Raw genomic sequence first — 12,784 nt, 5'->3', positions numbered from 1 at the left:
AGATCAGTCTAGCTTAACCTGCTGCTACTGCAAGGAAGCATCAATAGAAACTTGGGAATTAGTCACGCATAAGCCTTACACACGTTTTCAGATAGCCCGTTCCTGTTCTCCTGGGAACAGTAACCAGGAGAACCACCCGACCCCCGTTTGCCAGCTGTAAATGGTTTAGCAGCACTAAAATCTGCGCTTGAGCAGTCCCTCTTCTGACCGCCTTGTCTGAACAGAGCCACAGAGAACTGCAAACTCCTCTTACAAGAGAGGGCATCTTGTTCTGTTGGCCATCTCTTGCTGCAGTCAATGAGGCACCGCAAAACAAAGTCACCACGTACCCTGTCTCTCTCGAAACCTCACTTCTCAGCATTTGCAAACTCCTTTAATAAGAGCAACCCCGTGGGAACAGCAAGTTTGTTTGACGGTAGTTTCGCTTAATGGCTGCCCACACAGCTTCTGCGCACCTAAACTGGCCTCTCAAATCCAGGCTGGAAAGGGGTGCAAAGGTAAAAAGGCAGGAGTGCTATCATATCGATAAATATTTGAGTTTCAGGCACTGACTAATGAAGACTAAGAACGTTTATGCAAACCTCATGCAAATTACCATCATATTTGAAAGCTTATTTAAAATGTTTCAATCAGGATCCTGACAAAGAGCCAGTAGACAAAATGGAGACTTCCTCCATATCAAACGTGAAAGGAAACCAGAAAGGCTGTTTGATAAATGAGTTGTACCAACAGATACAGTACAAAACTGTTGTAGAAAGTACAGTTCTCCATGGTTGTAATTCTGCCAAGACCAGTAACATACAAGAAAATACATACAATAATTGAATTTTACTGTACAAATAAAACAAGTACCCTGAATGAGCATAAATAGCCCCTAAATCTAGGGCTATATTCCACTTGTAGATGGTGCTGTTGGTGCTGCTTGATGTGTCTGAAACCAGTAAGATTTGCAGCACATCAGAAGCGAAGGACAGACTTCAACTCACCAGTTTGTGCCACCATCACAAACTGCAACAAAACAGTAAAAATGCTACTGCAACCTGTATCTCTCTAGTGTGCTACTGAAGAGATGGATTGGCTCTGGGGGAATTAACCTCAATACGTTTTGAAAGGTGGGCTACTGTTTCTCTTAATAAAAAGCAATCCAAAACTATGCCATTTCTGTCACCTAAATAGCTATGCTCGTCACTCTAAGTGACCACGTGCATGAGTGGATGCTCTGTTAAACCACAAACCATAAGCTGCATCTCATTTCTGCAAAATCTGTTGTATCTCCATAACTCCACTGTAACCTCAGTCCATAATTCTCTTAAGCTAACACATTTCCTTCAAACCTAAGTTACTTTATTTCAAACTTTCTGAGCATGTCCTTGCATTCAGAAAAGCAAAGGAAGAGGACACAGCATATGCCCTATTGTCCCTGGATACTTTCAGGGAGTGGAGGATGGATGAAATGTCTTACAATTAGCAAGTCAATATTCAGAAATATAACCACCAGCAGCACATCAACATCCTCCAAGCCTAGCCAAAAGACAGGCCCTTACTGTGACTTTCACTGTTCAAAGTGTCCACAGCTTCCTGGAGCAAGTGCAAATTGAGTCTTCACCATTATTATGTAGTAATTCAGAAATACAGGAGTAAACAATATTCTCTGTGTTTGCTATTTAGGACAGACATAGCAAAGGCTTGCTAGGTTTTATGGAAATCGAAATCATGGGTGGCATGACTTTTAGGATAAAAAAATAGGTAGATTAGAAGATCATGTAAATTAATGCAATTGGGATGTGGTACTCTTTGGGAAACTTTTTTAAGACCATATTTTTCTGCATGATAAATTTTAGGACACTGCTTTTTGCAGTATCAGAGGCAAATGTGTTGGGAAGACTGACTAAACATCAGTTTGAGGTCTGCAAAATCTGCTACCTTCTGAAGAAAAATTTTGAGTGTATGGATACACTTCACAATCCTGAGTCTCCTATTCTTCCTCAGTCCTACAGTCTATTATCCAGTTGCTTATCAGTGAGTCATTATTTCAGTAGCATCACTAGACTACTTTATTCAGGCTGACCTGGCTTTGTTGGTCTTCACGAGTTTAACTCACATACTTCACTTGATGCAAGGACTTCATTTCTTCTTACTCATCCTCACTCAACTTTTCTCTCTCTCAATCATTCCAGTACCCAGTAGGAAGAGAATTTGAAGTGATCTTAAATTCATATTCACTGGGGAGTATACATACTTTGCGAACCATTCCATGGTCCACTTTCCTATGATCTTCTGGAAACCACAGATTTTGTTACCACAGAGCAGTAGCCAGAGCAATCCTAAGTGAGAAAATACAGCTTATGTGAACTGTAGGGGGAGAAAATAGGGGAAAAAAAGCACTCCCAAAAACCTTTATAAAACCAACCAACCAAGAAAAATATTCTTCTGTCTTAAGATAAACTTGCCTCAAATTACACTTACTTTTAAAATATTGTTCTTCACTCCATTTACAGAAGCATCTATTTAGATACTGTGGGGTATATTCTGTTCAAAATAGTAAAATACTTTAAGTTGAATGAATTCCAGAAGCTAGGAAGCTAACAGACAGTATGGCAAGTTGGTTGGTAGCATCCTGAAGTTACGGTACTAAGCTTTCAACTAAAATACTAGAATATCTGAGTGGAAAAAAACCTGTTTGAATGTTATTTAAAGGAAGAAAAAAAAAAAGGCAGCAGCCTATGCTGCTTACTTTGTTATTGTCCATCAATCTTTTTTAATGTGACATCATTATATCCAAAAATAACTGTTTTCAGGAAACATACTGGTTTCTACTGGAGAAGAAAATTGTCATGAGACCACTCCTAGCAACCTTATTTTAAAGGTCATCTAAAATAGTAAAACTGAGAAATCCATTTTTAATTGATGGATGGGTCTCCAGAGGATAGAGTTACAGTTCTTTGAGTTTCAGGAAAGGATAATCACCACAGCCTTTATAAAGCTCATGCAGAATTCACAGCCTGGAAAGTGAGAGGTAACACGGGCTGAAAGCCTGTTGCACAGGGGCTTCCGCGGCCCCATCGGCAGCCAGTGGAGTGATGGACGTGCCGGAGGACTGTCCCTTACGCTTGCCTCGTGAGCCTCTCTGCGGCTGCCTTGCTGCTTCTATCTTGATCCTCGTAGCCTGGGCTCATGAGAGGGCCATTAGAGGGCTGGCATCAGCTGCTTATTGCTGGTAATTATTGTAAAGCTTTATAATTCTCCATCAGGACTGTGGAACTGAAATAGAAATCTCTCAAGATTATCAAATAGCTTCCTATAAAGTCACAATGCGTTTGTGTCACCTCAATAGTGCGTTTGTGTCACCTCTAAAGTCACAGTGCCCCTCACTGTGCGTTATTTACATGGAGAGATGTCATGTCGCAGATGTGAAACCAAACCTAATGGATATCAAATATACCTATTTTAGTAATACAATTATAGTTGTTATTTTCTGTTTAAAACCTTTAAATCTCTGAGTGAGGGCCTTCTAGGTTTTGGCTAAAAAGGAAAATAACAATGAAGATGACTTATTTTAAAGCACTGATTACCTTTTACATAAATTCAGCTCATGAAAATTACTATTCCTTATCTTAGAAGATACATTTAACTTACCTTGAAAATACTTTGTCTAAAAGGTATTTAAAATGTTGCACATCATAGATAATGCAAAATGTTCTGCTTATGTAGCACATTTCTGTGTTCTTATCACTCATGTATTTAAGTACAAATACCCTTAGCAGAATGCACTGATACATTTTGAAAGTGATGTTGTTGACAAGGAAAAGCATCAGAACCTGATGAAATCTTCTAATTTGTGCAATAATTACCACCTCTCAACTTAAAACTGTGCAACTTATTACCTCTCAAATATTAAGTGCACTATCAAAGCATTTTATGTTTACATATATACATTATGTAGTGCCAATCTATAAATATATTCTAAATTTGACCCCATTGCAGTTGTAAAAATATGCAAAGATTCCATCTATAAGGTGTCTATTTTGTACATTTTAGCAATGTAAATGAGACTTATACACTTGCTTCCAAAAATTGTAAATTTATGATAATATGGGAAACATGTTGATGCTGTGCATTAGTTTTATTCTAGACATAAATGTCATCTTGAGCAAATAAAGTCAAGGTAGTATAAATTACTGAAAGAACTACTGTAGTAAATAATTACAGACCATTTTAATAAACAAAACTGTATGAAATGTTTTTGAGTACTTTGGTCATACTGGTAAAATTTATTTTAAAAGCAGAAACAAAACTGATACACATGTCCACACACACCACACATAACACACATTTCACATATAAGTATCAACATCTTACATTTCAGTTGCTCAAATTTTATGACAGCAGTATTTAGCTTTATTTTTAATAAAGACTTCCATTAATTTATTTTAGATAAGTGTTGAAATAAAAGGGTAATACATTTCTAGAAACTGAAGCTGTAAAAAAAATAAGCCTGTAAAAGTAGAACCTTTAAGCCAAAAAAAACCCGTAAGTGGTAACATAGCTAAAGAGAGTAAGATTGAGATTGCACACATAAACTTTTATGCAACCGCCCCTCCACTTGATATTGTGTTTGTTTGAAGTGAAAATGACTAAATCCTGAGAATAATCAAACTGAACCATGTTACACTATTAGACTACAACAAAAACTTTCTCATGCTGACAGTCACATACAAATTGTTTCATCCTTACACTAAAGTAGCAAACTTGGAATATTCCTCTCCACCCATTCCAAACAATATTCTTAAGACTGATTTTCCACCCCCGCTCAAACATACTCTTTAGAAATTTTAATAATTTCATTTTGATTGATATGGTAGATGTTTATTTGTGCAACTCATTGCCATAAGTGGTATATGGCTAAAATTTCTAATGTCAAAGTGCTGAATACATACATTGCATTGTTTTAATGTCTACTAAAATCATTTGGTAATACCATGTTATGGAAGACCCAGAGCATAATAGAAAAACATCAAGTACCGCTTCTTCAAAAAAAACCTTTGAATGGGGGTTTCATCCTTGCTGTAACTAAGTGGCATAACAATATACCCTTACACAATATACCAATGGTTGTCTCTAATGTAAGAGGAAAAACATTTAAATAGGAATATATCCAATTGTAACCCTTGTTGTTTATGTATCACTTGTATGTGATTTTTCTTTTTAATGTAAAATTAACACATTACATGGAAGTATTATGTAAGTCCTTAAAAATCTGGGGTTTCTTTAGTTTTCAAGGCAGTATTTTAGTATTATTGAGCTTAAAAAACTGCTGGAGCTTATCTGCATACTGGTTGATTTAGTTTTCCATCAAAATTGGTGACTGCATTAGTGCAAAACTTTCACTATGTGCAATTTTCTTGTATGTTGTAGTAGACAATACAATATTCAGCTCTGTTTTCAACTGAATTTATTACCTACACTGAACTCATTTAACAAAACAAAGAAAACAACACACAAGAAAACTTTCAGACAATTAAAGTAGCATTAATTTTGTATAAAATGTATTTATCTTAAACTTTCCTTTCTACCTTCCCCTCCCCTTCAGATTGCCAGAAATATGCATCTGGTAATGTAATCCCTAATAAGAGGTATTGCTACTGTAAGAGAAATGTAAGAGGAGTCAAACGTACTCTATTTGTATGCATTAGACTATCAGCTTTCTAATGCTTTCTAGATATCATTTTATTGGTAGTATGTATGAGTGTCCACTCAAAATTTCAAATAATTTTATAAAAAGTTAGAAAAATATACTCAATATTTGTTGCATAACATTCCTATATTCACCCTATCATACACAAATCTTACAAAATGCTTTAGAATAATTTATTAGCTGCAAAAATACCAATGACTGCGCAGCACCTGGAGAAAGGTCTTGGGGACAAGGTACAATCCAGTATTATGTGACCTTGAAGGTATTTTTCTTCAGGTTTACAGCTATGTATTTTCACAAGTAAACCCCATAAATATTCAATACCATGTTCATACGAGCATCCATGGACACATAGAGCTTTCTTGACTTCATGCTAAATCCTGAAGAACAGCTGGTGATGTGAAAAGTAAATGACAAAGTCTGATCAACTCAGTACGATAGAATGAACTCCAGGTTTAATTGTCACCAAGTTATGTTGCAACAATCTGACAGAGTGTCATTTTAAAAAAAATTCTTCAAAGGCAAAAACCATTTCTGATATGATTTTTTGATTATGTTTTTTAAATGCTATTTGTGATCCAGTTAAGCAATGACATCATGGGTATCACTGTTGGGTCTTTGGCGTATAGTCAGCGGGGGCAGAGGTTTTCCATAGAAATCTGTATAAGAAAAGAAATGCCAGAGAAGAAAACCACATTAATCCATCATTAAAGGATGTTTAAATAAGTTAAATTCTTGCTACCTTAATGAAAGCTAGGTGGCCTACAAGTTTAGAGCTACTTCATTCAAGCAACTTCAGACATAGCACTAATTAATGTCTGGAGGTGTATTGACCAAAGCAGGGTTTATTTACATTGTGTTATGCATGCATCAGCATTTGCAAGATCAAGCCCAAAGGTGATCTGTAAACATCCCTAAAAATAGGAAATGAGACATCCAAAATGTACAAATAACAATTGAAAAAATGAAATATCAAAATATGAATGTTGCTGTAGTCAAGTCTGCATTGCAGTCAAGTTTTAAGTGACAGTAATACTAAGCAGCATCCAAAATTTTGGGACCATTTATGCATGACATCTATCTTGAAAGCTTCACTAACTTTCTAAAAGAACTATATTAAGAATTTTTGGATAAAAGCGCAACATTTCCTTTTGTCAAGAAGGGATTTTAAAGTAGTAAAATTGTTCATAACAAAGTTATTAAGTACACCAGATGATAATAACAAGTTTTCTCAAACATTTGCAATTGATAAAAAAAAAAAAAAAACCCAACCAAAAACCCCAACATGCAGACTGGCACATGCAAAGCATTTCACAAGCAAAAGCATATCATGAAAGATGGTAAGAGGAAACAGGTAGAAATCAAGAAAAAAAAAATAAAAGCGGCTTTTTGAAGCATTCAAATCTCCATTTTGTTTATACAGACATCCTCCCCAACAAAGCCTTGATGGCCTGCCAACACAAAATTCAGCTTTAATAAATCATAATTTTCCAATAAAAATATATTCCACTTGTTCTACATATGCAATAACTTGTGTTAAAACTGCATTCTTGTGCTAAAATTAACAAAAGCAATTACATTACTCTAAGAATATGTGTACATGTCTGTAGGATCAAGGTTTTAGTTATCCTTACATTTAATCAGTAAAATAATAACACTTTTACATTATTGTTGTAAAGCTTTTGATTTTAATAGAGCTAATTCAGTGTTACAGCAGCATGTGAAAAGCAACAAATGACTATAGGGTAAATGAAAAGCTGGACAATTGATGTTTTTATTAGTCAGATTCTTGAGGTCTGGCAGACTACTTTAAGACTGGCAGACAATTTTACCTCCTATAATGAGAGAGGTTTATCATTCTTGCAAATGTGTCCTCCAGTGGCAATAAATAGACACTCATTACCTAGTGTTGTGCTAGAATCATTAGCATGACTGGAAAAATTGCAGTCTTTAGTGAAAATAAGTGTATAATTAAAGATTTATACAATTGACTCTACTGCCTGATAACTCTGCCTAAACATCCAACATAATGTTCTCTGCTAAGAATGACACAAAAATTACTCAATACATATACTAAATAGGCTGCTCACCAACACTTGAATTTTTCAGTTTGCACAATAAACCATTAAGACAGATTTATGTCTCTCAGAACACCTAGCACTAAAAACCAGATCTTTGAAGGTTGTTTCAACCTCACACTATACTAATTTTATGTGGTAGACCTTGCTGCTGAAATATATATCTGTGACACTTCCAAAAAAAATAATTTTTAAAATAAAACCAAAGGAATAACTGCTATCCTAACTGACAAAGACCTGTACTAGAATGCATGGGAATACTGAGAAACACCTGTTCCTGTGGTTTTCCATTGACTAGCAGAAATCAACACTACAAAAAGTCATATCTGTTTTGAAGCTTCAAGGAGCTATCAAATGTTTCATTGATACAGTCTTGGACATAGACTTTAAGAGTACTCCTGAAAATGACCTCTATGCATAACCAAAGCTCCTTAAACTTTTAAAAGCAGACTGTTACATACTTTTTCTTTTCTTGCTTTTATGGACACAAACAATTTTACCTGGGGTCCTGGCAAAAGTATCTACTGGGCATCCTACTGGAATTGAAGTTTTTCAGCCTGGTCTACATGAAGGTAGGTGCTCATTTGCCCCATATACAAAGACTTTTCACCCACTTGGCCAATAACAGTTTGGCAAAGCAAATTGGTCAGCAGAATGCGGCATTGTTATAGAAAATAGTGCACCTCAGAGAATCCAAAAACCCACAGAAAAGAAAGCCTTACTGAAGTCCCAGTTAAAGGAAATTAAAAAAACCAAAACAAACTTTAAGCTTTCCCTGCAAATTGTGTCTTCAAGACATTTATATCAGTTAATCATGAAACCAATAAGGAAACCAGGCCTTTTTATTTCACAAAGGTTGAATGCCTGAAAAACTTATAAAATCATCTTTGAAGTGCATTTTGGGCAAAGCTGGGGAAAAAAAAAAAATTATTTCTCTGCTGAAGGGACAGCCAAAGAGAGGTTGGTTTTTGGAAAGATGAAATTCAGGGAATATTAAAAGAAATGGATCAAAGTTAGGCTCCACTAATCTTTGGAAAACTTGAATGAGTTTCCAAGCAGGATCAGGTTCTCTATCTGCAAAATATGCAGAAACTCATTCAAAAACACTGTTTCATGACAGAAAACAGGCAAGGACAGATGGCAGCTAAAAATCGGTGCAAGATGGACTTAGTAGTGTTAAGTGATTCTGATTCTATGGCTCTCAAACGGTTTGAGTGAAAAAACCCAACTGCTTTAAGCAAAATAAGTAATTGATGCTTTTTGCTATTGGGACCTAACTAAAGGTTTGACAATGCTGGACCATGTGTTTGAAGAGCTTTTTTCATTTATAAATAGTGCTTTCCTAATAGATGTTTTCTTGCTCTCTCAGGATTTTCTGTATCTGTGTGAATCTTGTGAGTGACTCAAAATTCCTGAAAAAAAAAAAAATCTCAGCAAACAGCAGGTAATATCTTGAATTCAGCTGCAAAGTTCTGAGCACTCCAAGTTTCCTCTGATCTCAATAGTTATACCTCAGATCAAGAGATCATTCGCCTACCAACATGTTTTCCATCATCAGATTCTAAAATACTTTTACTATTACCTTTATTTTACAAATGGACTAAATCAACACAGGTCTCAGGTTACTAACTTACACACCTGTGAGCAGTGAACTCAGCTTAAGTGTTTTTTTTTCCTTCTTTGCCCCATCCATGCTCTTGCTACAAAATGCAACACCTCCCTCAGGTACAGATAAAAATTGAGTATCATCCCTTCCCTTTCTTCCCCTGGCCCTACCTCTTCATCTGGCTTTTCTTTCTTGCCGCCTTCTCTCTATATGCCTTAAAAAAAAAAAAAAAAAAAGAGCAAGATGGTTTTATGATTAAGACTACAAATTACATTTTATGCATATGAATTACACTCCTGTAAAAAAAAGAAAAACTAGTTTTTAGAGATGTTAATTCCCCTTTAGGCATCTTTTGATTCTTTGGCAGAGAAGCTCCATGTTCTGTTGCTTCAGAACTTCAGCAGGTATGTCCACATGGGGCTGTACTACATGATAGTAGTACAATCAGTTCAAGTCAGGGTTAACCTCAAGGATCACTACAGCCGCACTGAGCTCCTTTCTCTGTCAGTTCCTCAATTAATGTTCTCTGTTCAATTTGTGTAAGTGTTCTCATTGCTTTAGTTTGGTTCTCCTCCTCCTCTCACATTACTCCAGATGCCTCCATACTCACTTGGCTTTTCAAAATTTGAAAAATAAAAATGTAAGAAAAATGAAGAAATTACCATCTAAAACTGAGAAAAAGATGCAATATGAGTATATGAAAAACAATCTTCCATGATGTTCCAAAAATAGAAAATAGCCATTACTGAAGAGAGTAATCAAGAATATGCCTACTACACCTTGACATTTCCAGTTATTAAACTTATTTCTCCTACCAGTTTGTGCACTTTCAGGGACACTAGCTCTTCAGGTAAAGCAGCAGATCACAAGCTTTATAACTGACACCTCTCCTTGCTGACCAATAACCTAGTTTTCAGTTGGAAGTCTCACTACTTCTGCAATCAAATTTATGTTGGGCTTTTCATCCTAGCTGGGATTGCAGTCCCTCAGTTAGAGTTGCTAACATAATGCACTTAATTCAGAGATGCCCACATGTCTTTAGCTTTCCTTTCTCACCCCCAAATCAATGACAAAAATCATACAGACTATGCTTTTAAAACCATATGGAAACAGGAGTAGGTGGTAGAAGAAACTGTAGACTATCTCAAGAGGCAACACAAGGAGTCAGTTTACGCACAGCTAATTCATCTGGATGTGGGCTAAGAACATTCAGAACTGACAGAACTACAGAAATACATGGGGCCTGTTTGGGTTCAGTATTGTGAAGCAATTAGCATTTCCAGATCAGATTATAAGATCAGTGTGGAAACCAACAGGCAGCTTAGTGCAGAACCAGCCTGGATGTGGAAGAGCCACCATAGATCCCAAATTAATAAGCCCTGCTGGATCTCTCCAGTCCTGCTTAGGCGTGTCTGCAGTATCCTGTCTGCTGAGTACCTCAGACTTCTTCCAGTATCCAGGTAACCCAACTCTTGTCCCCATTGCATCAGATAATGATGCACTGCTTAAATATGGACAATGGAAATAGACTTTGAAACTTTCATTTTGAATGTAGTATGTGTTTGGACTTGAAGTAACTTGTCCTGTTACTCTTTGTTATATGGCACATTAGAATATTTAACTCTATGTGATCAGAATCAGATCATTGATAACATCTGATATCCTGTGCCACTTTAAACTTTGTAAGGGAAACTGAGAGAACATATTCTTTTTGGTAAAAGAAGGAAATAAGACTTGAAAAATCAAAAAGATGCTTTCTGCTAAGCAAAAGGGTTAGCTTTTGGTCAATGAAAATTAGCATTAAGAAAAATTAAAAAAAAGATGAAGAATGAGATGAATGTAGAAGTGAATGAACAATGGAGAATGCTTTAAAAAAAGGACAAAACCCAAAATAGTTTCAATTACCAGCATGATGTGTTTCACCAAGAGGGTCAAGTTTTCGAAGTCTATTAAGTTTGGGAGTTCCCCAGCCAACTAAAGGAAAACAGAGACAGTCAAAACATGCCACAACTGCACTTGATTTCGAAGAAATGTATGGAAGCCAGTTCTCTTTAGGAGAAATCAAAGCATTTAGAAATGCCAAAAGCATGTAATATATTGTATATATGGTGAATAATGATGAAATACTTCAAAAATAAACTGATTTACCCTTAAAAATATTGATATTTTTAATCAGTTTTTCATCAGTGAGTAGTCAAGTTTCTGACTTTTTTGTGAAATTATTATCTTCCCCAACAGAATAGATCAAATCAATACCATAAAGTGAGAAACTGCATCAAAGATTTGCTAGAGAGTAAGGTTTAGCAGCATATCTCTGTCTGAAGATCATTCCAGTTTCATCATTCAAAATTAGTATTTTAAAGGATAAATAACCACACATTGAGACATGGATTATTGTTTGTTAGTACACTTACCTGGTGGAAGAGCTGGTGGCGGTGTAGGATTTTTGGGAACACTGTCTTCTGCATTAACAGGTTCTACTCTGTGGCCTCGTTTTAATTTTGGTTTTTTATTTTTTTTCTTACTGTTATCTATACCAAACAGAAACAAAGCATTACCTATCATACAGTTATATTCAGAGAATATCTTACATAATTTTTTAATACAATTGTTGGGGTAAGATTCATCAGCGTTTTCAGTCCAAACTTATACACAAAGTTATGTGAAATGCAAATTTTACTTGACATTTTGCTATAAAAAATAAACTGCAAGCATAAAACATATGCAAACTCCATGTTTTAATAAAGAAATTCAACGTAGCTTGGTACTGATGGAAAAGGGACCACACATTCGATTATGATAACAATGAACCTAGTTTCAGCTAAGTATCAGTCACACCAACAAACCTTGCACTTTTTCAAAGCAGCTTTCCAATACAATAACCTAATGGTGCATTTTTATGTTTTCAATAGATTAAACTGACATGTGGTAACATGCAAAATAATACAGACAGAGGGAAAAACTACGTGGAAAACAACATTAAATGACATATTAAAAGGAAGCAGTTTTACCTGAGTCAAGGCATTCTGAGGCTTGCTGCTCATTCTCTTCTGCATGCTGCAAAAGCTGTGAAGTTGTAGAATTGCATGTTTCTGGTCTACTATCATTTGTATTTTGGCTACTGCTACTTGATAAGTGCTGGGCATCCAATTGTTCCTGCTCTGTTTGTGATTTCAAGACAATTGTAGCCTTTTCAGTCTCCAACCTTTGCCGCTTCTTTTCTTTTTCAATTTGTTTTTCATTCTAGCAAAAAACCAAGAATTTTTTGAACAACTTCTAGTGCTGTCAAATGACTAATAAGACAGGAAGGTTATTTTAAAAATAAAAATTTTCCTAAATATTTTTCTCTCCCACATGGAGCATAGAAAATATTTTCAAATAGGTGAAAAAATTAAATTTCCGATA

At 35.6% G+C, this 12,784-nt stretch overlaps 1 protein-coding gene across 4 annotated transcripts in view; it reads right to left on the bottom strand.

The window, feature by feature from the left end:
• Nucleotides 1-4,200: 4,200 nt before the first annotated feature.
• Nucleotides 4,201-12,784, bottom strand: part of ARL13B (ARF like GTPase 13B) — a 54,497-nt gene continuing 45,913 nt past the window's right edge. For 3 of the 4 annotated variants that reach the window (XM_075768154.1, XM_075768182.1, XM_075768171.1), the window contains 4 exons: nt 12,391-12,622; nt 11,794-11,910; nt 11,285-11,353; nt 4,201-6,354 (listed from right to left, as the gene is read on the bottom strand). In XM_075768154.1, coding sequence (XP_075624269.1) covers nt 6,278-6,354; nt 11,285-11,353; nt 11,794-11,910; nt 12,391-12,622 — 495 coding nt within the window. In that variant the 3' untranslated portion in view covers nt 4,201-6,277. Of the gene's footprint in view, nt 6,355-9,549; nt 9,594-11,284; nt 11,354-11,793; nt 11,911-12,390; nt 12,623-12,784 lie in introns of all 4 variants that reach the window. The other variant, XM_075768163.1, reaches the window with a different exon arrangement.

Source organism: Balearica regulorum, chromosome 1 (genome assembly GCF_011004875.1).
Source record: "Balearica regulorum gibbericeps isolate bBalReg1 chromosome 1, bBalReg1.pri, whole genome shotgun sequence".
NCBI lineage: Eukaryota > Metazoa > Chordata > Aves > Gruiformes > Gruidae > Balearica > Balearica regulorum.
The sequence above is the reverse complement of the archived record's forward strand: the minus strand, read 5'-3'. Positions and strand labels throughout refer to the sequence as shown.